This window comes from Heterodontus francisci, chromosome 23 (assembly GCF_036365525.1).
Source record: "Heterodontus francisci isolate sHetFra1 chromosome 23, sHetFra1.hap1, whole genome shotgun sequence".
Lineage (NCBI taxonomy): Eukaryota > Metazoa > Chordata > Chondrichthyes > Heterodontiformes > Heterodontidae > Heterodontus > Heterodontus francisci.
This window is the reverse complement of record NC_090393.1, coordinates 64,219,135-64,246,600: the sequence shown is the minus strand read 5'-3', so window position 1 is coordinate 64,246,600 and position 27,466 is coordinate 64,219,135. Positions and strand designations below refer to the sequence as shown.

Sequence of the window (27,466 nt, the reverse complement as noted above, 5' to 3'; positions counted from 1 at the left end):
TAGGAAGTCACCTGTGGGAGTAATTTATAGTCCTCCTAACAGTATCCTCGCTGTAGGATGGGGTATACAGGATGAAATAATGGGAGCTTGTGAGAAAGGTACAGCGATAACCATGGGTGATTTTAATCTACATATAGATTGGATGAATCAGACTGACAAAGGTTGCCTGGAGAATGAGTTCATGGAGTGTTTTTGGAACAGTTTCTTAGAGCAGCACATTCTAGAGCCAACCTATTTTATCTTTGGCCTCCTTGTCTCGAGAGACAATGGGTAAGCGCCTGGAGGTGGTCTGTTGTGTGTGGAGCAGCGCCTGGAGTGGCAATAAAGGCCAATTCTAGAGTGACAGGCTCTTCCACAGGTGCTGCAGAAAAATTTGTTTGTCGGGGCTGTTACACAGTTGGCTCTCCCCTTGCGCCTCTGTCTTTTTTCCTGCCAACTGCTAAGTCTCTTCCACTCGCCACACTTTAGCCCCGCCTTTATGGCTGCCCGCCAGTTCTGGCGAATGCTGGCAACTGACTCCCACGACTTGTGATCAATGTCACAGGACTTCATGTCGCGTTTGCAGACGTCTTTAAAGCGGAGACATGGACGGCCGGTGGGTCTGATACCAGTGGCGAGCTCGCTGTACAATGTGTCTTTGGGGATCCTGCCATCTTCCATGCGGCTCACATGGCCAAGCCATCTCAAGCACCGCTGACTCAGTAGTGTGTATAAGCTGGGGATGTTGGCCGCCTCGAGGACTTCTGTGTTGGAAATACGGTCCTGCCACCTGATGACAAGTATTCTCCGGAGGCAGCGAAGATGGAATGAATTGAGACGTCGCTCTTGGCTGACATACGTTGTCCAGGCCTCGCTGCCATAGAGCAAGGTACTGAGGACACAGGCTTGATACACTCGGACTTTTGTGTTCCGTGTCAGTGCGCCATTTTCCCACACTCTCTTGGCCAGTCTGGACATAGCAGTGGAAGCCTTTCCCATGCGCTTGTTGATTTCTGCATCTAGAGACAGGTTACTGGTGATAGTTGAGCCTAGGTAGGTGAACTCTTGAACCACTTCCAGAGCGTGGTCGCCAATATTGATGGATGGAGCATTTCTGATGTCCTGCTGCATGATGTTCGTTTTCTTGAGGCTGATGGTTAGGCCAAATTCATTGCAGGCAGCCGCAAACCTGCCGATGAGACTCTGCAGGCACTCCTCAGTGTGAGATGTTAAAGCAGCATCGTCAGCAAAGAGGAGTTCCCTGATGAGGACTTTCCGTGCTTTGGACTTCGCTCTTAGACGGGCAAGGTTGAACAACCTGCCCCCTGATCTTGTGTGGAGGAAAATTCCTTCTTCAGAGGACTTGAACGCATGTGAAAGCAGCAGGGAGAAGAAAATCCCAAAAAGTGTGGGTGCGAGAACACAGCCCTGTTTCACGCCACTCAGGATAGGAAAGGGGTCTGATGAGGAGCCACCATGTTGACTTGTGCCTTTCATATTGTCATGGAATGAGGTGATGATACTTAGTAGCTTTGGTGGATATCCGATCTTTTCTAGTAGTCTGAAGGGACCACGTCTGCTGACGAGGTCAAAGGCTTTGGTGAGATCAATGAAAGCAATGTAGAGGGGCATCTGTTGTTCGCGGCATTTCTCCTGTATCTGACGAAGGGAGAACAGCATGTCAATGGTCGATCTCTCTGCACGAAAGCCACACTGTGCCTCAGGGTAGATGCGCTCAGCCAGTTTCTGGAGCCTGTTTAGAGCGACTCAAGCAAAGACTTTCCCCACTATGCTGAGCAGGGAGATTCCACGGTAGTTGTTGCAGTCACCGCGGTCACCTTTGTTTTTATAGAGGGTGATGATATTGGCATCGCGCATGTCCTGAGGTACTGCTCCCTCGTCCCAGCACAGGCATAGCAGTTCATGTAGTGCTGAGAGTATAGCAGGCTTGGCACTCTTGATTATTTCAGGGGTAATGCTGTCCTTCCCAGGGGCTTTTCCGTTGGCTAGAGAATCAATGGCATCACTGAGTTCCGATTTTGTTGGCTGTATGTCCAGCTCATCCATGACTGGTAGAGGCTGGGCTGCATTGAGAGCAGTCTCAGTGACAACATTCTCCCTGGAGTACAGTTCTAGGTAGTGCTCAACCCAGCGGTCCATTTGTTTGCGTTGGTCAGTGATTATGTCCCCTGATTTAGATTTGAGGGGGGCGATCTTCTTGATGGTTGGCGCAAGAGCTCTCTTAATGCCATCATACATTCCTCTGATGTTTCCGGTGTCTGAGGCCAGCTGAATATGACTGCATAGGTGTTGCCAGTAGTCATTTGCGCAATGCCTGGCTGTTCTTTGTGCAGTGCTTCTGGCTGCTTTAAGTGCTACGGATGTTAAATCGCTGGGGGCTTTCTTGTAGTTCAACAGTGCATTGCGCTTAGCGGCTATGACAGGTTCCAGCTCTTCATTATGAGATTAAAACCAGTCTGCATTTCTCTTCGCACTTTTGCCGTAGGTGGTCAAAGCTGACTCATAGATGGCGTCTCTGATGTGGGCTCACTTGGTCTCAGCATCCCTGTGGGAGTGTTTTGAAGGGCTGTTACAACTGAATTTAGAAAGTTTTGTAACAGCTGTGGGTGAGAAATTCTGTTCGTGTTGATGCGCGGTGGCCCTTCTGCTTGGAATGATGCAACTTCTTTGGTCTGAGTCTAACCTTGCTGCACACCAGGGAGTGGTCGGTGTCGCAGTCCGCACTGTGGAAGCTGCGTGTGATTTGAACACTGTTTAAGGCGGCTCGCCTTGTGACAATGAGGTCTAGCTGGTGCCAACGACGCGATCTTGGGTGCCTCCATGAAACCTGGTGACAGGGTTTAGTGTGAAAGAACGAGTTGGTGATGCAGAGGTTATGATAGGTACACAATTCAAGCAGTCTCTGCCCGTTCTCATTCATCCTTCCAATGCCATAGCGCCCAAGGCAGGAGGGCCATGAGTCATGGTCTGCCCCAACCTTGGCATTAAAGTCCCCCAGCAGGAACAGGTGTTCGGTGTTGGGGATGCTGCTCATGATGTTATGGAGTTCCTCGTAGAACTGATCTTTAGCTTCAGGTGGGGAGCAGAGTGTTGGAGCATAGATGCTGAGTAGGTGTACTGGACCAGAGGTGGTGAGCAGTCGGATGGACAGTATGCGTTCCGAGCCATTTGAGGGAGGCTCTATCATGCTGAGCAAGGAGTTTCTGATGGCGAAGCTCACTCCATGCTGTCTTGGTTCTTCAGGATCCCTGCCCTGCCAGAAGAAGGTGTAGTCTTGTTCTGCTAGAGCCAACCAGAGAGCAAGATATACTACATCTGGTAATGTGTATCGAGACACGATTAATTAATGACCTCATAGTAAAGGCACTCCTCAATAGCAGTGATCACAACATGATTGAATTTTGCATTGTGTTTGAGGGTGAGAAGAGTGGATCTAAGACTAGTGTTTTAAATTTAAATAAGTGTCATTATGAGGGTTTGAAGACAGACCTGGCTAAAGTAAACTGGGGAATTAGGATAAGAGATAGGTCAGTCGTGATGCAGTGACAGACATTTCGGGAGACAGTTCATAACACTCAGCAAAGATACATTCCAGTGAGAAGGAAAGACTCTCGGGGAAGGACACACCTTCTGTGGCTAACTAAGGAAGTTAAAGGTAGTGTCAAATTGAAAGAAAAAGCCTATAGTTGCGCAAAGATGGGAGGCAGGTTAGAAATTTGGACAGAATATAAAAAAAAGTAAAGAATGACTAAAAGAATAATAATGAGACACAAATTAGAATATGAGAGAAAGCTAGCTAGAAATATAAAAACGGGTAGTAAGAGTTTCTACAGGTATTTAAAAAGGAAAAGAGTAAGTGAAATGAGTGTTAGTCCTCTAGAGAGTGAGTCTGGGGAATTAATAATGGAAAATAAGGAAATGGCAGAGGGGTTGAACAGATGTTTTGCATCTGTCTTCACTGTAGAGGATACAAATAACATCCCAGAAATATTTGTGAATCAAGAGTTGAAAGGGAGGGAGGAACTTTAAAACAGTTACAATCAGTAGGGGAAAAGGTACTGAGAAAATTATTAGAACTAAAATCTGACAAGTCCCCAGGTCCTGATAGACTTCATCTTAAAGTCTTAAAAGAAATGGCTGTTGAGATAGTGGATGAATTGGGTTTTAATTTTCCAAAATTCCCTAGATTCTGAAAAGGTCCCATCAGATTGGAAAATAGCAAATGTGACTCTGCTATTCAAGAAAGAAGGAAGATAGAAAGCAGGAAACTGCAGGCCACTTAGCTTAATATCTGTCATAGGGAAAATGCTGGAATCTATTATTAAGGAAGTTATAGCAGGTCATTAAGAAAATCTCAATGCAACCAGCAAGAGTCAACATGATTTTGTGAAAGGGAAATCATGTTTAACTAATTTATTAGAGTTCTTTGAGGAAGTAACAAGTAACATGGATAAAGGGGAACCTGTGGATGTGGTGTACTTGGATTTCCAAAAGACATTTGACAAGGTGCCACATCAAAGGTTACTAAACAAAATAAGAGCCCGTGGTGTAGGGGGTGGGTAACATATTAGCATGTATAGAGGATTAGTTAGCTAACAGGAAACAGAGAGTAGACATAAATGGGTCGTTTTCAGGTCGGCAAGCTGTAACTAGTGGAGTGCCACAGGGATCAGTGCCAGGGCCTCAACAATTTACAATCTATATCAATGACTTGGATGAAGGGACAGAATATATGCTTGCTAAATTTGCTGATTACACAAAGACAGGTAGGAGAGTAAGTTGTGAACAGGACATAAGGAGTCAGTAAAGGGATATAGATAGGTTAAGCGAGTGAGCGAGCAAAGATTTGGCAGATGGAGTATAATGTGGGAAAGTGTGAACTTGTCCACTTTGGCCAGAAAAATAGAAAAGCAACATATTATTTAAATGGAGAGAGATCGCAGAACTCTTGAGATGCAGAGGGATCAGGGTGTCCAAGTTCATGAAACATAAAAAGTTAGTATGCAGGTACAGCAGGTGATTAAGAAGGCAAATGCAATGTTCTTGTTGTTTACCAGGAGAATGGAAATGTAAAAGTAGAGATGTTTTGCTACAGTTGTACAGGGCATTGGTGAGACCACATGAAGAATATTGTGTACAGTTTTGTCTCCTTACTTAAGAAAGGATATAAGTGCACTGGAAGCAGTTCAGAAAAGGTTCACTCCACTGATTCCTGGGCTGAAAGGGTTATCTTATCAGGAAAGGTTAGACAAGTTGGGTCTGTATTCATTGGAGTTTAGAAGGATGAGAGGTGATCTTATTGAAACATATAAGATCCTGAGGGGAATTGACAGGGTGGATGTTGAAAGGAGGTTTTCCCTTGTGGGAGTGACTAAAACCAGAGGGCACAGTTTAAAATTGCGGGGTCTCCCATTTAAGACAGAGATGAGGAGAAATTTTTTCTCTCAAGGGGTCGTGAGTCTGTGGAACTCTCTTCCCCGGAGAGCGGTGGAATCAGGGTCATTGAATGTTTTTATGGCAGAGGTAGACAGATTCTTGACAAACAAGGGAGGGTATCGAGGGTAGGCAGGAAAGTATAGCTGAGTCCACAAACAGATCAGCCATGATCGTATAGAATGGACAGAGCAGGCGCAAGGGGCTGAATGGCCTGCTCCTAGTTCACATGTTTGTAATGTTACGAGGTTTTGTTTTTGCATTAAAAACTTGGAATTCTGTGTGTTTTTTAAAAAATGAGAAAAGGATTTTTTGCTCAGTGGACACCTGCAAATAGTCGGAATTTCTGCAATGTTTTGAAATGAAGTTCATAACAAAAGTTGAACTTCAGGGGTGCTTTAAAAGGAAGTTGAACTTGTACAAGGATAGGAAAGCAGGCAATTTCAAGGAAACCACAGGGGTTTGGCCTTTCTTAGAGTGTTTTTGTTTGCATGACAAGAGATGCTGTGTCTGGACATGTGACCATGTTCAGGAAGGTTTTTTTTTCCACTTTGACCCTTTAACAAGTGCAGTCATTTTGAAATCTTTACTTTGACCTGCCTGGAGCAAGAGAGGAAGACCCAGAAAAGTGTTACCTCGCTCTGTAAAGAAGACGTAAAAGTCGGTGGCAAACCCACTTCCGCCTAGCCCGGGGATTCGTCCCGCATTTTACGGGTCCCCGGGCTTTAATTGTCCCAAGGTGGGACTTCCACCTGCTTGAGGCAGGAGGTCCCGCCTCATTGAGCTGCCCCAATCAGCAGGCTGGCAGCTCTTAGACCCAGCAGTGCCACCGGGAGAGGTGGCCACTGCTGGGACTGCAGCCCAGTCGACCAAATGGATCCAGGAGTGAAGGTAAGTTGGACATGCCTCACCAGGGGATCGGTCCTTAACTGGTGAGGCTGGAGTGGTCGTTTGGGGGGATGGGAGGCGTCTTGGGTCCCGGGGGTGGGTTGGGAGGTGGGGGTGGCCCTCAATCGGGCACCCTGTGCCTGACTGCCATGGCCCCCCACCGGGGCGCAGAAAGGCCAGCAACTATTGCTGGGCAGCCTTTCACATCCCCAGCATGCCCGCTTGCCACGGGTAAAATACCCATGGAGGCGGGCAAGGGCCTTTAAGTGGCCATTAGGTGGCCACATAAGGGCCTTGATTGGCCTCGGGCCGGCGGACCATTTCCTCCCCACCCCGCCCAACCACTGTAAAGTCAACTGGAGGCGGGGGTGAGGCAGGTTGGCCTCCCGCTCAACTTTACGTCGCCCCCTCGCCACCATCCGACCCGTTGGGATGGTGTAAAATTCAGCCCAGTGTGTCTAATTTGTCTATTCTTTGGTAGGTGAAAAACTTTCTTGATATGCTGTGACCTGTGGAGTAGTGGGACTGAATTAACAGTGCATTACTCCCGCCTTGGTCGTAACAGGAAGGAGGTTGGCAGGAAGAATAGAAAAGCTGTATACTATTTAAATGAAGAGAGATCACAGAACTCAGTGGTACAGAGGGATCTGAGTATCCTGGTACATGAATCACAAAAAGTTAGTATGCAGCAACGCACCAAGACTCTTTAGACAGCACCTTCCAAACCCATGACCTCTACCGCCTTGAAGGATACAGGAAGCAGATGCATGGGAACATCACCACCTGCAAGTTCCCCTCCAAGTCACACACCATCCTGACTTGGAACTATATCGCCGTTCCTTCACTGTCACTGGGTCAAAATCCTGGAACTCCCTTCCTAACAGCACTGTGGGTATACCTACCCCACATGGACGATTTAAGAAGGCAGCTCACCACCACCTTCTCAAGGGAAATTAGGGATGGAGCTGAGTGTTTGACCTCCAACCACAACCATCAACCATCTTCCATTGTGCTAGGTATGACTCCAACCAGCGGAGAGTTTTCCCCAAACTGATCATCGGCGAACATGTTATTGCTGTTTAAGTGGCACTTGATAGCACTGTCGACGATACCATCCATCACTTTGCTGATGATCGGGAGTAGGCTGATGGGGCGGTAATTGGCCGGGTTGGATTTATCCTGCTTTTTGTGTACAGGACTTACCTGGGCAATTTTCCACATTGCTGGGTAGATGCCAGTGTTGTAGCTGTACTGGAACAGCTTGGCTAGGCGTGCGGCTAGTTCTGGAGCACAAGTCTTCAGTACTATTGCTGGAATGTTGTCAGGGCCCATAGCCTTTGCAGTATCCAGTGCCTTCAGCCATTTGCTGATATCATGTCGAGTGAATTGAATTGGCTGAAGACTGGCATCTGTGATGCTCGGGAATCTCAGGAGGAGACCGAGATGAATCATCCACTCGGCACTTCCGGCTAAAGATGGTTGCGAATGCTTTAGTTTTTTGCACTGATGTGCTGGGTTCCCCCATCATTGAGGATGGGGATATTTGTGGAGCCACCTTCTCCAGTTAGTTGTTTAATTGTCCACCACCATTCACGACTGGATGTGTCAGGACTGCAGAGCTTTCATCTGATCTGTGGGTTGTGAGATTGCTTAGCTTTGTCTATTGTATGCTGCTTCCACTGTTTAGCATGCAAGTAGTGCTGCATTGTAGCTTCACCAGGTTGACACCTCACTTTAGGTATGCCTGGTGCTGCTCCTGGCATTCACTCCTGCACTCCTCGTTGAACCAGGCTTAATCCCCTGGCTTGATGGTAATGGTCGAGTGAGGAATATGCTGGGCCATGAGGTTACAGATTGTATTTGAATACAATTCTGCTGCTGATGATGGTCCACAGTGCCTCATCTATCTTATTTAGCCGGGTGGTAGTGTCACACAACGTGATGGAAGGTATCCTCATTGTGAAGACAGGACTTCGTTTTCACAAGAATTGTGCGGTGATCACTCCTACCAATACTGTCAGGGACAGATGCATCTGCAACAGGTAGATTGGTGAGGACAAGGTCTAGTAGGTTTTTCCCTCTTGTTGATTCCCTCACCACCTGCTGCAGGCTGATATGTCCTTCAGGACTCGGCCCACTCAGTTAGTAGTGGTGCTACTGAGCCACGCATGGCGATGGACATTGAGGTCCCTCACCCAGAGTACATATTGCACCGTTACCACCCTCAATGCTTCTTCCAATTGGTGTTCAACATGGAGAAGCACTGATTCATCAGCCAAGGATTGAGGTGGGGGTGGTAGATGATAATCAGCAGGCGGTTTCCTTGCCCATATTTGACCTGATGCCGTGAGACTTCATGGGGTCCAGAGTCAATGTTGAGGACTCCCAGGGCAACTCCCTCTCATCTGTATACCACTGTGCCATCATCTCTGGTGGGGCAAGACAGGAATGGTGATGGTGGTGTCTGGGACATTGTCTGTAAGGTATGATTCGGTGAGTATGACTATGTCAGGCTGCTGCTTGACTAGTCTGTAGGACAGCTCTCCCAACTTTGGCACAAGCCCCCAGATGTTAGTAAGAAGGATTGACAGGGCTTGGTTTGCCATTGTCGTTGCCTAGGTCAATGTTGGGTGTTCCATCCAGTTTTGTTCCTTTACAACTTTTGGTGTAGTGGTTTAGTACCACTGAGTGGCTTATTAGACCATGTCAGAGGGCAGTTAAGAGTCAACCACATTTCTGTAGGCCAGACCAGGTAAGGATGGTGGATTTCCTTCCCGAAAGAGCATTAGTGAACTAGATGGGTTTTTACAACAATTGTTGGCAGTTTCATGTTCAACATTGCTAACTAGCTTTCAATTCCACATTTTCATTAATTAAGTCAACTTATTAATTAATTGAATTTAAACTCCAGCAGCTGCCATGGTGGGATTTGAACCCATAGCTCCAGTATATCAGCTGGGATCTGTAGAGTACTAGTGCAGTGACATTACCACCAGGCCACCGTATCCCTTAATATATGGTGTGAGGCTGAGCTTTCACTGGACCTCGATTGGTAGACGTGAAAATTAACATAAAAAAAGAGATTGGAGGGAAATTTCATCATCAATTGCCATCAGCAAAATGGGCACAGAATTTCGGCAAAACTTGCTGATTGCCCAGCCACAGGAAATTCTGGGCATATATTTTTGAATGTTTTGTTACGGCATCAGAACCTACTACACTCATGTTCCAGTTGTTCATAACGTTGGTTAAGCCGCATTTGGAGTACTGTGTGCAGTTCCGGTCGCCGCACTACAGGAAAGATGTGATTAAGCTAGAGAGGGTGCAGAAAAGATTCACAAGGATGTTGCCTGGTTTGGAGGGCTTGAGTTATAAAGAGAGATTGGATAGGCTGGGTCTGTTTTCCCTGGAGCGAAGGAGGCTGCGAGGGGACATGATAGAGGTGTATAAAATTCTGAGAGGCATAGATAGGGTAGATAGCCAGGGTCTGTCTCCCATGGTAGGGGTGACTAAAACTAGAGGGCATAGATTTAAGGTGAGAGGGAGGAGGTTTAAAGGGGATCAAAGGGGTAAGTTTTTCACACAAAGAATAGTGGGTATCTGGAATGAGCTGTCTGAGGAGGTGGTGGAGGCAGGAACAGTAGCAACATTTAAGAGGCATCTGGACAGTTACTTGAATGAGCAAGGCGCAGAGGAATATGGAATTAACGCAGGCAGGTGGGATTAGTATAGATAGGCATTATGGTCAGCATGGACGCGGTGGGCCGAAGGGCCTGTTTCTATGCTGTACGACTCTATGACTCTATTATAAAGATACAAGCTTCACAGTGTACATAAATGGTAGTTTGATGGTTTCCACTTTCATTGACACACTGTCAATTTAGAGAAGGAAAATAATATATACTGTCCATGTAGATATCAGCCGTAACTCAGTGATAGCACTGTCATCTCTGAGCCAAAAGGTTGGGGTTCAAGTCGGAGACTTGAGCACAAAATCCAGCTTGTTGCTGCCAATGCAGTACTTTAGGAATGCTGCACTGTTGGAGGTGGGGTATTTTTTGGAGGAGATTATCTGGTCATTATCACATTGGAGTTTGTGGGATCTTGCTGTGCACACATTGGCTGCTGCATTTCCCACATTACAATAGAGACTACACTTCAAGAGTACTTCTTGTCTGTAAAGTGCTTTAGGAGGTCCTGACATTGTGAAAGGTGTTACATAACTGCAAGACTTTCTGTCTTAAAGTTCAAGTTCCCTGGCGGACAGTCAGGTCAACCACCGGCTTTACCTGGGAAAAGGATTCCAGCTGTGCAGTATTCTTATACTTCTCTGAAAACATCAGATTAATTCTTCGCAATTCATTCAGTTTGTCCTCGTGTGCAGTGAGTGACTGGAGTAATTTGGTCAGCTTTGGCTCAAAATTTCAAAAATTGACAAGTGAGTTCGTTATGGAGGGGTTGTTACCCCTCCTCCCCATATACAGAACCTTGACTTCCCTTGCTGTGTACACCCTGATCCCAAATATCACTCAACACTCAAAACCACCCCTCAACATACTCACCACAACCCAACCCACAACGCCCAATGGGAACAGCATCAATTGGCAATGATGAGAGCCAGGAGGTACTCAACATGAGGCAGGACCTCAGGAAACGACCCCGGTAAACAATATGTGAAATCATAAGTGCACAAACTCTTTAAAAAACACTTCTGGATTGGCTGTAAAGTGCTTTGGGACATCGCAGGGTCTGGATATGTGCTGTACAAATGCAAGTCTATGTATTAGAACTTTCTGAAGTTTTCTGAAGTTTTTGCAAGGCTTCAGCGCTGTGTAATCGTGAGCAGGAGTCTGGAGTCCTGCTGTGTAATAGTGAGCGAGGGTCTCGAGTCCTGCAGTGTAATAGTGAGCGGGGATTTGGAGTCCTGCTGTGTAATAGTGAGCGGGAGGTCTGGAGTCCTGCAGTGTAATAGTGAGCGGGGATTTGGAGTCCTGCTGTGTAATAGTGAGCGGGGTCTGGAGTCCTGCTGTGTAATAGTGAACGGGGATTTGGAGACCCGCTGTGTAATAGTGAGCGGGGATTTGGAGTCCTGCTGTGTAATAGTGAGCGGGGGTCTGGAGTCCTGCAGTGTAATAGTGAGCGGGAGGTCTGGAGTCCTGCAGTGTAATAGTGAGCGGGGATTGGGAGTCCTGCTGTGTAATAGTGAGCGGGAGGTCTGGAATCCTGCTGTATAATAGTGAGCGGGCTGTGTAAGTGAGCAGGCGTTTGGAGTACTGCTGTGTAGTTGGTACGGAAGCTCTTACCTGCCGATTTCCGAGCAATTCACCGAGTCCGCAGCCACTGCAGCATGTGTGTAAAAGTTTTCTCCTCCGCACCTTGGTTTCCACACCAGGAATAACACTGTCCCGACCGTGACCAGCACAGCCACTATAAGTAGCACCAGACAACAGCAGCTCCTCCAGTTCTTCATCCTCTCTTCCCGAATGCCCACTCCGACAGACCGAATTCCAGTGATTTAGCTCTCTTTCTGTCTCACCCTCTCTCGCTGTTCTTGGTTTATCTCAGCTCTGAGCCTTTCTCAGTATTTCTCTCTCTTCCGTGTCTGCTTATCTTACGCTTTTTCTGTCGTTGTGTCTGTTTCTCTGTCAGTCCCTCCCTATGCGTTTCTCTCAGTTTCTCCCTGTTGTCTGCTACCAAGGTCTGTCCCTTTTTCCCTGTATTTCTGTGTCTCTATCCTGGTGTGTATCTGTCTCTCCCTAAATTTCCAAGTGATGTCTCTCGCCTCCAGTGGGCGGGGGATTTTTCTTCCGTTCCCAGTTCCTGGTACACACTTTGCATTTCTTGCAAGTCTGAAATTGCACAAAGTTATTGAAAATATTTAAACTAACTGTGCAGGAATTCAAACGGATAGGGGCTGAAAGTCATCTTCACCCACTGGGACGGGTATGGCACATATAGGGGCTACATTAAAAGGTTTACAGTCTGTGTAGTTTATTCATATTGACTCGAAATCAGAGCGTTATAGCATGGCTCCTCATTCAACATTGGAATTACTTTCACCCTCCTTCACTCTCCTGCCTTAAATGGTCTTGGCTCCAAATCTCTGCTGCCCCTGTCCTAAATCACACAAAGACTCCTTTACCCATCACCGCACAGTGTGGTGAATAAGCTCGGTTAGCCAAAAGCCCAAGTTGGCGTATGGGAGTATAATATGGTGGCTAAAAAATGCTGAGGACTGGGTGCTTAATATAAAATGTTTAGATAAGATAAGGAAGGACCAAAGGAAGGTCCAGGACTACGTGCTGAGGGACTCACTAAAGCTTGGGGCAGCTGACACAAAGTCTCAATGAGAAAGGTCCTCCCGCCATAGTGAACCGAGGGACTGGAACCTGTGTAAAACCCCTCTGGCTGTAAACGTGAAAATGTTTTTTACTATGTAATGCCAATGTACGTTGCATTTAAAATGGATTGGCAAGAATTGTGAGGCACTTCATATTTTCTGTATTGAAGAAATCTGATCTCTATTGTACTATCCGGAATGTAAAATTTGAACTGTTTTGAGCTGTTTTATAATGTATTTTTGCAAATTTTTATGAATAAAGTATCATTTTGGAGAAAAAAAAGGTGGGGTGGCAGTACTGATTAGGGAAGACATTGTAGTGTTGGAAGCAGAGGATTTCCTTGAGGGGGCAATGACAGAATCCATTTAGTTAGAGTTGAGAAACTAAAAGGGTATGATCACGGTACAGGGGGTATTCGATAGACCTCCAAATAGTGAGAAGGAGATAGAGGAGCAAATCTGCAGGGAAATCACAGAGATGTGCAAGAACTATAGAGTGGTGATATTGGGGGACTTTACACAAATATCGATTGGGATAATGTTAGAGTAAAGGGTAAGGAGGGGGAGGAATTTCTGAATGTATTCAGGAGTTCCTTGACCAGTATGTTCTTGGTCCACATAGGAAGGAGACATTGCTGGATCTGCTGCTGGGGAATAAGGTGGACCAAGTGGACTAACTGTGGTGTATCATAAGATTTAGATTGGTAGTGCAGAACTTGAGTATTGCTGAAAAAAAGAGACATGCTGTTGAAGCTTTTCATCTTGCACTTGTCAAGTCAGATGCAAGAATGCCAAATTTCAAATGGAGCAACAACTTATACTGCATGAGAAAAGGGTGCCGATTCGTTGACAAGTTAACTCTAATTGGTTGAGGCATTACCATGGAGAATGCACCAGGGAACGATTGTCTCCCATGCTTTTGATTAATTCAAAAAAGATGCAAAGCCTGGACATGTTCTTTTTGCCTGAAGAGGACAAGTCCCTGCATATGAATATATGTAGTTTCTAGCAAACGTAGGTGAGCCACATTGCGAGCCTGACTGATAATCTTAAATTGGTTGTTGGTGTAATTCTTAGCACACTTGGGAATGTTCAGGAAGTGCTGTCCAATCACGGAACCACATCTAACATTAGACAATGTTTTGCAAGTATGGGCTGGTTGAGTACGGTCAGTACTCTGCCTATTGCTCGCAGCCAAAGGAACATGCTGTTATAACGTAGCGCTCAGAGTTTGATATACAAGGTGCAGATCCCATCCATCCTGCTAGACAAAGGATGCAGAAGAAACAATGGCTCAGGACATTGTAAGTAGGTTTGGGCAACTAGATTTGAGCTTAACTTGACTATTTTCACACTGTATCCTCTGTAATAATTAACAAGGTCAAGAAAGCCATCTTAATACTAAAACATGACCAAAGAAGTCATTTTTGTGTCTTGTATCAGCAACTAGATTAATCAAATTAATGCATTAAGTACGAACCCATCAAGAAATAATGATTACAAAGTGTTACGACCAGGTGAGCAAGAGGTCTAGGGTTCCCTTTCAGCCTTCACCTGGTCTTACTGTAACAGGGTTTTTTTTAAGCACACCGTGTTTTTAGCTCCCCCTTGGTGAATCCTTATTCACTGCTTTCCAATTATATGGCAAAGAAACCAGCACAAACAGGCTTTCTTAGGTTTAGAGAAGAAAATGTGATATTTATTAAACTTAAACTTAAACTCTAATTCTGTTAACGCCTAGGGATACATGCTGCGCCCCACACTAGATGCATACGCGATACACAAATACAAATAGAGACAGAAAAGAGCAGAAAAAAAATTAAGTGGAAAGGTTTGTGGCAATATCTGAAGAATTGTTGTTATGGTTCTTCAAGCAAACTGTAGAGTCCTTGATTGCAGATAGCTCTTGCTTTTCGTTGGGGCCCAGTATTCTTCTTAAATCTTGTTCGCTGTAGACTTTTCTCTCTTGGGGTTCATGTGTCTTCAGTGGATTCAGAGGCTTGTGAGAAAGAGATGGGAGCAGACAGGAGAGATCTTCTCGGTCCAGGAGCAAATAGCTTTCTGCCCAAACTGTACAAATTCAAAAAAACTCAGGTTGCCCAGCAGGTTAGTCACGTGACTAGCTGGTTTGACCATGTCCGTTTGTGCATTCGGCCATCTTTGCAGTCAACCTGGAATGCGAGCTCCCCCACCTTCAATGTCTGGTGATCAAAAGTTCATTGTGGGTTGGATGTCAGGGAACGGCTGCTTTGTCCTTCCAAACACCGTCTGGTAAAATGAAAATGCCTTTTACAGCCACAGCTGATCTGTTTAAACAAGTCATCCCCTCACTCCAGTAAAAGTTTAACATCAATCTTCATGATGTGCCTCATTGTTGGCAGGTGGGGGCCTAGCATGACAAAAGCAATGGGCCTGATTGAGTTGTAATTAATGAATTAAGAATCATACAAGAAAGAATGGGCTTAAATTAAAAAGTATTAAGTTTAAAAACTGAGTCTTAAGCTTGTAAGAAAGCTCAGTGTCAATTGGATTTTGTAAATTACTGTAACACAAAGTCAGCAGAATAGGTATTGTGACCCTGATAATATTCAATAACTTGACTAAAAAATAATCCATTTCTGTATAAATTCAAACTGTCCAAAGAGATAACAACCGTAATGAATCAAACTCTTCATAGTTTTATATCTCAATTATTGGCAAAATGTTTTATTGATTAAGCCCCAATTAGAGTAGGGTAGTAACTGACATCACAGGACCTGGACCAACCATCAGGCAAACTACAAAGGTGGTCTGATGGCCAAAAAGGGTATAAAAGAACAGCTATTGAACATGAGAAGTAGCACGAAAAATCCAGAGGAAGAAAGAAGAGAATCTTCAGTCAACAGAACACAGCAAGAGAAAGAGAGACTGTGCCACAGTCAGTCGGAGGGCTCTTGCTCAGGTTTTGAGGAACACACTGTGACTATTGTCTTTGTTAAGTATTACCTCTTTGAACTGAATGTAAACTACTTAATAAATCTGCTACACTTATAACTAACATATACCTGTACCCTTAGTGGTTTGTTGTAGTCACGGACGAGTCATGTGTTTTGGATTAAATTTAATTTTTTTTTCATTCACGGGATGTGAGCATCACTGGCCAGGCCAGCATTTATTGTGCGTCCCTATTTGCCATTGAGAAGGTGGTGGTGAGCTGCCTTCTGGAACAGCCACAGTGCTGTTAGGAAGGGAGTTCCACAATTTTGATCCAGCAACAGTGAAGGAACGGCGATGGAGTTCCAAATCAGGATGGTGTGTGACTTGGAGGGGCACTTGCAGGTGGTGGTGTTCCCATGCATCTGCTGCCCTTGTCCTTCTAGGTGGTAGAGGTGACGGGGTTGGAAGGTGCTGTCGAAAGAGCCTTGGTGCGTTGATGCAGTGCATCTTGTAGATGGTACACAGTGCTGCCACAGCGCGTTTGTTGGGGGAGGGAGTGAATGTTTGTCGATGGGGTGCCAATCAAGCGGGCTGCTTTGTCCTGGATGGTGTCAAGCTTCTTGAGTGTTGTTGGAGTTGTACCCATCCAGACAAGTGGAGGGTATTCCATCACACTCCAGACTTGTGCCTTGTAGGTGGTGGACAGGCTTTGGGGAGTCAGGAGGTGAGTTACGCATCACAGGATTCCTAGCCTCTGACCTGCTCTTGTAGCCATGGTATTTATATGGCTACTCTAGTTCAGTTTCTAGTCAATGGTAACCCCCAGGATGTTGATTGTATGGGATTCAGCGATCATAATGCCATTGACTGTCAAGGGGAGATGGTTAGATTCTCTCTTGTTGGAGATGGTCATTGCCTGGCACTTGGAGGTCAATCATCTCAGCTGCAGGACATCACTGCAATAGTTCCTAGGCCCAACCAACTTCAGCTGCTTCATCAATGACCTTCTTTCAATCATAAGGCCAGAAGTGGGAATGTTCGCTGCATTACTTCACAGATTGCTTCACTTTCTGAGGAGTCGCAAATGGTGCTGAATATCACACAATCATCAGCGTGCATCCCCACTTCTGACCTAATGATTGAAGGTCACAGAGAATAACTGACCAGAGGTCATGGAGCAAAGGCAAACAATATGTTAATGGTGTGTTGAAAGACAAAGCATAAGTACAGATAGGGTGTTAACGGACTGAAAACTGAACAGCCACAAGTACAAACATGAAAAAAAAACAGTGGGTAAGCAAACTGAACAAACTAAGATAAAATAAAATAAAATTAACACAAAAAAAATATAAAAAATGAAAAAGAAAAAATAACTAAAAATGAAAGTAAAATGGGGGACTGTCATGCTTTGAAATGATTGAACTCAATGTTCAGTCCGGCAGGCTGTAGTGTGCCTAATAGGTAAATGAGATGCTATTCCTCGAACTTGCGTTGATGTTCACTGGAACACTGCAGCAATCCCAGGGCAGAGATGTCAGCATAAGAGAAGGGGGCAGTGTTGAAATGGCAAGCAACCTGAAGCTCGGGGTCATGCTTTCGGACTGAGTGGAGGTGTTTCGCAAAGCGGTCACCCAGTCTGCGTTTGGCCTCCCCAATGTAGAGGAGACCACATTGTGAGCAGCGAATACAGTATACTACATTGAAAGAAGTACAAGTAAATCGCTGCTTCACCTGAAAGGAGTGTTTGGGGCCTGGGATAGTGAGGAGAGAGGAGGTAAATGGGCAGGTATTACACCTCCTGTGATTGCAGGGGAAGATGCCGTGGGAAGGGGCCAAGGTGGCGGGGGTAATGGAGGAGTGGACCAGGGTGTCGTGGAGGGAACGATCCCTTCGGAATGCTGACAGGGGAAGGGAGGGGAAGATGCGTTTGGTCGTGGTCACGTGACTAACCTGCTGGGCTACCTGAGTTTTTTGAATTTGTACGAACAGTTTGGGCAGAAAGCTGTTTGCTCCTGGACTGAGCCGATCTCTCTCCTGTCTGCTCCCATCTCTTTTTCACAAGGCTCTGAATCCACTGAAGACACATGAATCCCAAGAGATAAAAGTCTCCCACAGCGAACAAGGTTTAAGAAGAATAATGGGCCCCAACGAAAAGCAAGATCTACCTACAATCAAGGACTCTACAGTGAGTTTGAAGAACCATAACAACAACTCTTCAGATATTGCCTCAAACTTTTCCACTTCTTCTGCTCTTTTTGCCTCTATTAGCATGTGTGTATCGTGTATGCATGCTAGCGTGGGGCATGGCATTTAGATTCTAATTCTAACCGAATAAGAGTTTAAGATTAATAAATTTCAACTTTTCTTCTTTAAACTGAAGAAAGCCTGTTTGTGCTCGTTTCTTTGCCTTATAATTGGAAAGTAGTGAATAAGGATTCACCAAGGGAGAGCTAAAAACACGGTGTGTTTAAGATTAAACCCTGTTACAGTAAGACCAGGTGAAGGCTGAAAGGGAACCCTAGACCTCTTTCTCATCTGGTCGTAACAGATCGCTTAGCTCTGTCTATCTTATGCTGCTTATGCTGTTTGGCACGCAAGTAGTCCTGTGTTGTAGCTTCACCAGGTTGACACCTCATTCTGAGGTATGCCTGGTGCTGCTCCTGGCATGCCCTCCTGCACTCTTCATTGAGCCAGTGTTGGTCTCCTGGCTTGATGATAATGGTAGAGTGGGGAATATGCTGGGCCATGAGGTTATAGATCGTGGTTGAGTACAATTCTGCTGCTGCTGATGGCCCACAGCACCTCATGGAGGACCAGTTTTGCATTGCCAGATCTGTTCAAAACCTATCTCATTTAGCACGGTGGTAGTTGCACACAACACAATGGGCAAATACATCTGCGACAGGCAGGTTGGTGAGGGCGAGGTTAAGTATGTTTTTCCCTCTTATTGGTTCCCTTACCACCAGCCATAGACCCAGTGTAGAAGCTATGTCCTTTAGGACTTGGTCAGTAGTGGTGCTATCAAGCCACTCTTGGTGATGGACATTGAAGTCGCCCAGTGTACATTCTGCGCCTTTGCCACCCTCAGTGCTTCCTCCAAGTGCTGTTCAACATGGAGGAGTACTGACTCATCAGCTGAGGGAGGGCGGTAGGTTGTAATCAGCAGGAGGTTTCCTTGCCGATGTTTGACCTGATGCCATGAGACTTCATGGGATCCAGCTTTATGTTCAGAACTCCCAGAGCAACTCCCTCCTGACTGTATACCACTGTGCCGCTACGTCTGCTGGGTCTGTCCTGCCGGTGGGACAGTGCATACCCAGGGATAGTGATGGCAGTGTCTGGGACATTGTCTGTAAGGTATGATTCGGTGAGTATGACTATGTCAGGCTGTTGCTTGACTAGTCTGTGGGATAACTCTCTCAACTTTGGCACAAGCCCCCAGATGTTAGTAAGGAGAACTTTGCAGGGTCGACAGGGCTGGGTTTGCCCTTGTTGTTTCCAAGTGGTCCATCCGGTTTCATTCCTTTTTGACTTTGGTAGTGGTTAGATACAACAGAGTGGCTAGGCCATTTCAGAGGGCATTTAAGAATCAACCATATTGCTGTAGGCCAGACCAGGTAAGGACAGCAGATTTCCTTCCCTAAAGGACATTAGTGATACAGATGAGAATTTTAAAATCGAGGCATTGTCAAACTGGGAGCCAATATAGGTCAGCAAGCACTGAGGTGATGAGTGAAAAAGACTTGGTGCGAATAAGGATACAGATTTTCAGATGAGCTCAAGTTTACTGAGGATGCAAGGTGGGAGGCTGCCAGGAGAGCATCGGAACAGTCATAAAGTCATGGAGCTATACAGCACAGAAACAGGCTCTTTGGCCCATCCTGTCCATGCCGGCCATCAATCAACTATCTATTCTAATCACATTTTCCATCCCATAGCCGTGTATGAAATGGCCCTCAGATAAATGACCAGAGAAGAAGAGTGATTGAAATCGCAGAACAACTGAGACAATGGTGAATCTGCGCTGGGCGGTGCCTAACCCTGGTTCTGTGGAAGGTATGTTGTTGTGAGGAAAACTACACCTGCCAAGAATGAGGCACATTCATTGTCATATGGAACATTAAAACTGTTGCTGGCCTGAAAAGATTACTTGCTTAAAGAGAACACAGTAGTGGCAAAAAACTGTTCATTTGCATTCTGGGAGACAGTTGCCTGGAGAAGACAATGGAACAGCTCCCTGGTTCAAGTAACCAAATGGATTTTGATCCTATCAAAGCCCCTCATAATTTTGTGTACCTCAATCAGGTCCCCCCTTAGCCTTCTCTGCTCCAAAGAAAACAACCCCAACCTATCCAGTCTCTCTTCATAACTGAAATGCTCCAGCCCAGGCAACATCCTGGTGAATCTCCTCTGCACCCTCTTCAGTGCAACCACATCCTTCCTATAGTGTGGTGCCCAGAACTGTACACAGTACTCCAACTGTGGCCTATCCAGCGTTTTATACAGCTCCATCATAACCTCCCTGCTCTTATATCCAAGCCTTAGATAATAAAGGCAAGTATCCCATATGCCTTCCTAACCACCTTATCTACCTGTGCTGCTGCCTTCAATGATGTATGGACAAGCACCCCAAGGTCACTCTGACCCTCTGTACTCCCCATGGTCCTACCACCCATTGTATATTCCCTTGCCTTGTTAGTCCTCCCAAAGTGCATCACCTCACTCTTCTCAGGATTAAACTCCATTTGCCACTGCTCCGCCCATCTTACCAGCCCATCTATATCATCCTGTAATCTAAGGCTTTCCTCCTCACTATTTACAACACCACTAATTCACGTGTCGTCTGCGAACTTACTGATCATATCTCCTATATTCATGTCTAAATCATTAACGTACACTACAAACAGTAAGGGTCCCAGCAGCGATCCCTGCAGTACCCCACTGGTTACAGGCCTCCATTCATAAAAACAACCCTCTACCATCACCCTCTGCCTCCTTCCACTAAGCCAATTTTGAATCCAATTTGCCAAATTACCCTGGATCCCATGGGCTCTTACTTTAACGTCATAGAGTTTTACAGCATAGAAACAGGCCCTTTGGCCCAATGTGCCTGCACTAACTATCAAGCACCCGTCCTAGCTAATCTCATTTCCCCGCACTTGTCCCGTAGCCTTGTATGTTATGGCGTTTCAAGTGTTCATCTAAATGTTTCTTGAATGTCGTGAGTGTTCCTGCCTCTACCACCTCTTCAGGCAGCATGTTCCAGATTCCAACCACCCTCTGGGTGAAAAAAATCCTCCTCAACTCCCCTCTAAACCTCCTGCCATTTACCTTAAATCTATACCCCCTAGTTATTGACCTCTCCACTAAGGGAAAAGGTTTCTTCCTGTCTATCCTATCAATGCCTCTCATAATTTTGTATACCTCAATCAGGTCCCCCCTCAGCCTTCTCCACTCCAAGAAAAACGACAAAAGCCTATCTACTCTCTCTTCATAACTGAAATGCTCCAGCCCAGGCAACATCCTGGTGAATCTCCTCTGCACCCTCTCCATTGCAACCACATCCTTCCTGTAGTGTGGTGACCAGAACTGTACACAGTACTCCAACTGTGGCCAAACCAGCATTTTATACAGCTCCATCATAACCTCCCTGCTCTTATATTCTATACTTCAGATAATAACGGCAAGTATCCCATATGCCTTCCTAACCACCTTATCTACCTGTGCTGCTGCCTTCAGTGATCTGTGGACAAGCACCCCAAGGTCCCTCTGACCCTCTGTACTTCCTAGGGTCCTACCATCCATTGTATATCCCCTTGCCTTGTTAGTCCTCCCAAAGTGAATCACCTCACACTTCTCAGGATTAAACCCCATTTGCCACTGCTCTGCCCATCTTATCAGCCCATCTGTATTGTTCTGTAATCTAAGGCTTTCCTCCTCACTATTTACGACACCACCAATTTTCGTGTCGTCTGCGAACTTACTGATCATACCTCCTATATTTAGGTCTAAATCATTAATGTACACTACAAACAGCAAGGGGCCCAGCACCAATCCCTGCGGTACCACACTGGTCACAGGCTTCCACTTGCAAAACAACCCTCGACCATCACCCTCTGCCTCCTGCCACTAAGCCAATTTTGGATCCAATTTGACAAATTACCCTGGATCCCATGGGCTCTTACCTTCTTAACCAATCTCCCACGCGGGACCTTATCAAAAGCCTTCTTGAAGTTCATGTAGACCACATCAACTGCTTTACCCTCATCTACACATCTAATCACCTCCTCGAAAAATTCAATCAAATTTAGACACGATCTCTCCCTGACAAAGCCATGCTGACTATCCCTGATTAATCCCTGCCTCTCCAAGTGGAGATTAATCCTGTCTCTCAGATTTTTTTCCAATAATTTCCCTACCGCTGATGTTAGACTCACTGGCCTGTAATTACCTGCTTTATCCCTGCTACCCTTCTTGAATAATGGTATCACATTTGCTGTCCTCCAGCCCTCTGGTACTTCTCCTGTGGCCAGAGATGATTTGAAAATTTGTGTCAGAGCCCCTGCTATCTCCTCCCTTGCCTCACATAACAGCCTGGGATACATCTCATCTGGGCCTGGGGATTTATCCACCTTCAAGCCCACTAATACAGCTAATACTTCCTCCCTTTCAATGCTAATTTGATCAAGTATATCACAATCCCCCTCCCTGATCTCGGAATTCCAACAGAAGCCAAGCCTGATGATCACAGGTCTGCAAGAAACTAGGTTGTATGAATTTATTGTAGAAGTGCAATAGTTATTGTACTAGTGGTGTCTGAGTAATAAGCTTTCATTTGGACAATATGCTCAAGCTTGAGCAATGAGAAATCACTTAATTGAGTTTAACAGCTTTCTTTACAGGTAGCTAATTTTGCACAGTCATTGCCAGGTAAGTGGACCTCTTCCTGTAAGTCTTCTTCTTCTTTGGCCTCCTTGTCTCGAGAGACAGTGGGTAAGTGCCTGGAGGTGGTCAGTGGTTTGTGAAGCAGTGCCTGGAGTGGCTATAACGGTCAATTCTAGAGTGACAGACTCTTCCACAGGTGCTGCAGATAAAATTGGTTGTCGGGGCTGTTACACAGTTGGTTCTCTCCTTGCGCTTCTGTCTTTTTTCCTGCCAACGCTTAGTCTCTTTAACTCGCCACTCTTTACAGCAGTCCACCAGCTCACTTGCAACTGACTCCCATGACTTGTGATCAATGTCACAGGACTTCATGTCGCATTTGCAGACGTCTTTAAAGCGGAGACAAGGACGGCCGGTGGGTCTGATACCAGTGACGAGCTCGCTGTACAATGCATACTTGGGGATCCTGCCATCGTCTATGCGACACATAGCTAAGCCATCTCAAGCACCGCTGGCTCAGTAGGGTGTATATGCTGGGGATGTTGGCCACCTCGAGGACTTCTGCATTGGAGATACGGTCCTGCCACCTGATGCCAAGGATTCTCCGGAGACAGCGAAGATGGAATGAGTTGAGACGTTGCTCTTGGCTGACGTACATTGTCCAGACTTTGCTGCCGTAGAGCAAGATACTGAGGACACAGGCTTGAAACACTCTGACTTTTCCATGTTCTGTGTCAGTGCGCCATTTTTCCCACACTCTCTTGGCCAGTTTGGACATAGCAGCAGACACCTTTCCCATGCGCTTGTTGATTTCTGCATCGAGAGGCAGGTTACTGGTGATAATTGAGCCTAGGTAGGTGAACTCTTGAACCACTTCCAGAGCGTGGTCGCCGATATTGATGGATGGAGCATTTCTGACGTCCTGTCCCATGATGTTCGTTGCTTCAGGCTGATGGTTAGGCCAAAATCGTTGCAGGCAGCCGCAAACCTGTCGATGAGTCTCTGCAGACACTCTTCAGTGTGGGATGTAAATGCAGCATCGTCAGCAAAGAGGAGTTCCCTGATGAGGTCTTTCCATACTTTGGTCTTCGCTCTAAGACGGGCAAGGTTGAACAAACTGCCACCAGATCTTGTGTGGAGGAAGATTCCTTCTTCTGAAGACTTGAATGCATGTGAGAGCAGCAGTGAGAAGATCCCAAACAGTGTGGGTGCAAGAACACAGCCCTGTTTCACGCCACTCAGGATAGGCTGAATTGTGTCTTTCATATTGTCATGGAATGAGGTGATGATACTTCGTAGCTTTGGTGGACATCCGAACTTTGCTTGTAGTCTGAAGAGACCACGTGAGATATTTGGTGAGATCTATGAGAGCAACGTAGAGGGGTATCTGTTGTTCGCGGCATTTCTCCTGTAATTGGCGAAGGGAGAACAGCATGTCAATGGTGGATCTCTCTGCTCGAAAGCCGCACTGTGCCTCAGGGTAGACGCGCTCGGCCAGCTTCTGGAGTCTGTTTAAAACGACTCGAGCGAAGACTTTCCCCACTATGCTGAGCAGGGAGATTACACGGTAGTTGTTGCAGTCACCGCGGTCACCCTTGTTCTTATAGAGGGTGATGATATTGGCATCACACATGTCCTGTGGTACTGCTACTTCGTCCCAGCACAGGCAAAGCAGTTCATGGAGTGCTGAGAGTATAGCAGGCTTGACACTCTTGATTATTTCAGGGGTAATGCAATCCTTCCCAGGGGCTTTACCACTGGCTAGAGAATCAATGGCATCACTGAGTTCCGATTTTGTTTGTTGTTCGTCCAGCTCATCCATGACTGGCAGAGACTGGGCTGCATTGAGGGCAGTCTCAGTGACAACATTTTCCCTGGAGTATAGTTCTAGGTAGCACTCCACCCAGTGGTCCATTTGCTTAAATTGTTCAGTGATCGTTTTCCCTGATTTAGACTTGAGGGAGAGGGGGGAGATCTTCTTGATGGTTGGCCCAAAAGCTCTCATAATGCCATCATACATTCCTCTGATGTTTCCGGTGTTGGAGGCCAGCTTAATACGACTGCATAGGTGTTGCCAGTAGTCATTTGCGCAGCACCTGGCTGTTCTTTGTGCAGCACTTCTGGCTGCTTTAAGTGCTATGGATATTAACTCGCTGGGGGTTTTCTTGTAGTTCAGCAGTGCAGTGCGCTTAGCGGCTATGACAGGTTCCAGCTCTTCAATGTGAGATTGAAACCAGTCTGCATTCTGCTTCTCACGTTTGCCAAAGGTGGTCATTGCTGAGTCATAGATGGCGTCTCTGATGTGGGCCCACTTCATCTCTGCATCCCCTGCAGGAGTGTTTTGAAGGGCTTTTTCAAGTGAATATAGAAACTTATGTAAGAGCTGTGGATAAGAAATTCTGTTAGTGTTGATGCGTGGGTGGCCCTTCTGCTTGGAGTGATGTAGCTTCTTTGGTTTGAATCTAACTTGCTGCACACCAGGGAGTGGTGTGAAGTATTGCATTAAATTAGTAGCAAATAGGTGCGGTCTGCCCCTGATACAGTTTGATCTGCCTTTCATCCCTCTGTCCCCTCCCCTCCTTTTCCTCGATAAAAATGTTATTGAAGGAAACCCATTGTGCATATTCGGATCACAGCAAGAGATACAGCCATGTCTGAACAGTTGGAACAAAATTGGGTGGCACAGTGGCGCAGTGGTTAGCACCGCAACCTCACAGCTCCAGTGACCTGGGTTCGATTCTGGGTTCTGCCTGTGTGGAGTTTGCAAGTTCTCTCTGTGACCACGTGGGTTTTCACCGGGTGCTCCGGTTTCCTCCCACAGCCAAAGACTTGCAGGTTGATAGGTAAATTGTAAATTGCCCCTAGTGTAGGTAGGTGCTAGGAGAATGGTAGGGAATATGGGATTAATGTAGGATTAGTATAGATGGGTGGTTGTTGGTCAGCACAGACTCAGTGGGCTGAAGGGCCCACTCTTTAAAAAAGCCAACTGAGCAACCGTGGAAACAGGAAGAATGAAACTAGAAGAAAATAATTCCTGGATGAATTCAGGCCTCCTTTCCAGATCAGCAAGGAAAGATTTAGTTCTGGGAAATGAAGTGAGTCAAATAACTCACATGAGCATATGGCAGTAATTGGGGGAATAACAACCCAGCATAGTAAGAGTAGAGAAAAAGATAACGATGGGTCAGATATAGGGTTTCTAGACTGGCAAAAGACAAACTTCAATGACATCAGAAGGGATCTGATCCAAATGAACAAAGCTGTAAAGTTAGCAGCTAAGTTGACAGAACAGCAGTGTGTAATCTTCAAATAAGAGGTGTAGAGAGTACAAAATTAATACATTCCTATAAGGCAAAGAGAGGGTGCACTAACATGCACTATATTCTGACCCCTACCCTCTCCATTACCAAGATCACCTACTTCCACCTTCAGAACATCTCCTGTCTTAGCACATCTGCTGCTGAAAGTATAGAGGATCAAAGAAAAGATTTAAACTAACCTCAGTTTAAAAGGGAGACATATGATAAAACTAGCTCAAGAATTAAAGCTAAGCATGAAGAACATTTTAAAAAAGAGTTGTGGGGAGTTGAAAAGGAAAAATAGAATGGCTAACAATATAACAAAAGAGTAGTAATATTATAGAAGAAAATAGTAAAAGCTTTTATAAGCATATTAAAAAGTAAAGAATAATTAAAACGATTATAAGACTGTTCAGGGAATGAAAGAGAGACTCTAACTGGAGGCTGAAGTTACAACAGGAATACTAAATATGTAATTCCCTAAACATCTCTAAAAGGTCAACAGCATTTTTTGTTTGGGTTTTATAAATAATGGCATAAAGTACATGAATAAGGAGGTTGGGGTAGATTTTCATCTTCACTGCGAGAAGGTAACCTGTAAGGCAGGTCACACACCCTGTAAAGAACCCTCCTGATTTTGACTCCATTACTTTCAATGTAATCTGCCCTGCCTGATTACCATCCTGGAGATGAAGATTAAAATGTAGCTCTTAATGATAAATATGCACAAAACCTTGAGTTGCCCACAATTGCAGCATTGTATCAATTGCGGCTCACTGGTAATACTTTAGCCTCTGAGTCAGAAGATTGTGGGCTTGAGTCTCACTCCAGAAACCTGAGCACATAATCAAGGCTGACACTGCAATGCAGTACTGAGGGTGTGCTGAACTGTCGGAAGTGCCATCTTTCTGATGAGACGTTAAACCAAGGCTCTGTCTGCTTTCTCGGGTGGATTTAGCAGATCCCGTGGCACTATTCAAAGAAGAGCAGGGGAGTTCTCCCCGGTGTCCTGGTCAATATTTATCCCTCAATTGACATCTAGAAAACAGATTATCTAGTCGTTATCTTATTGCTGTTTGTGGGATCTTTCTGTGTATAAATTGACTGCCATGTTTCCTACACTACAACAGTGACTGCACTTCAGAAGTAGTTCATTGGTTGTAAAGCGCTTTAGGATGTCTTGAGCAAACAAAAATACCTAAAATGAGTTGGGTTTAATTCCCTCTCAACTTCCATCTTTGCTTCTTATGCTAACCTATCCGCTCCAGTCGGTTAGCATTCCTTGTCTCAAGGACTCTTTAGCCTGTTTTCTCACAGAACTCATTACTTTATTTTCAAGCTAATTTGTCCCATCATTGTAACATCAGTTATTCTCAAGACGTTCATCCATAACGCATTCAACACATATCAAGTTATCCAAACTTAGACATTTTCCATTTAGAGATCCCAACAACCTTGTCAAGAACACATATCAACTTCAATGATAACAGATTTGTTATTTATATGCGTGAGTGTCTAATGTTTGTTACTGTGGTGCTTTGCCTTGCTGATGTGTGACCTCTGAACTCTTAACTGAGTTGCTGCCTCAGGAATGGTTTTGATGGCTGCTGTGTATGCCCAAGATCTATTTTAAACTGAGGTGGCCATCTCCTTCCAATCTCCCTGGTTGCTCTCCTTGGGGACTGGGGCCTTCAGTGACAAAGACAAG

The 27,466-nt window shown here is 45.6% G+C and overlaps 1 protein-coding gene across 1 annotated transcript in view; it reads right to left on the bottom strand.

Annotated features, from left to right (window-relative positions):
- LOC137382879 (glutathione hydrolase 5 proenzyme-like) overlaps window positions 1-12,129 on the bottom strand; it is a 123,723-nt gene extending 111,594 nt beyond the window's left edge. The window contains exon 1 of the mRNA XM_068055431.1: window positions 11,625-12,129. Coding sequence (XP_067911532.1) covers window positions 11,625-11,791 — 167 coding nt within the window. The 5' untranslated portion in view covers window positions 11,792-12,129. The remainder of the gene's footprint in view (window positions 1-11,624) is intronic.
- Between the last annotated feature and the right edge of the window lie 15,337 nt (window positions 12,130-27,466).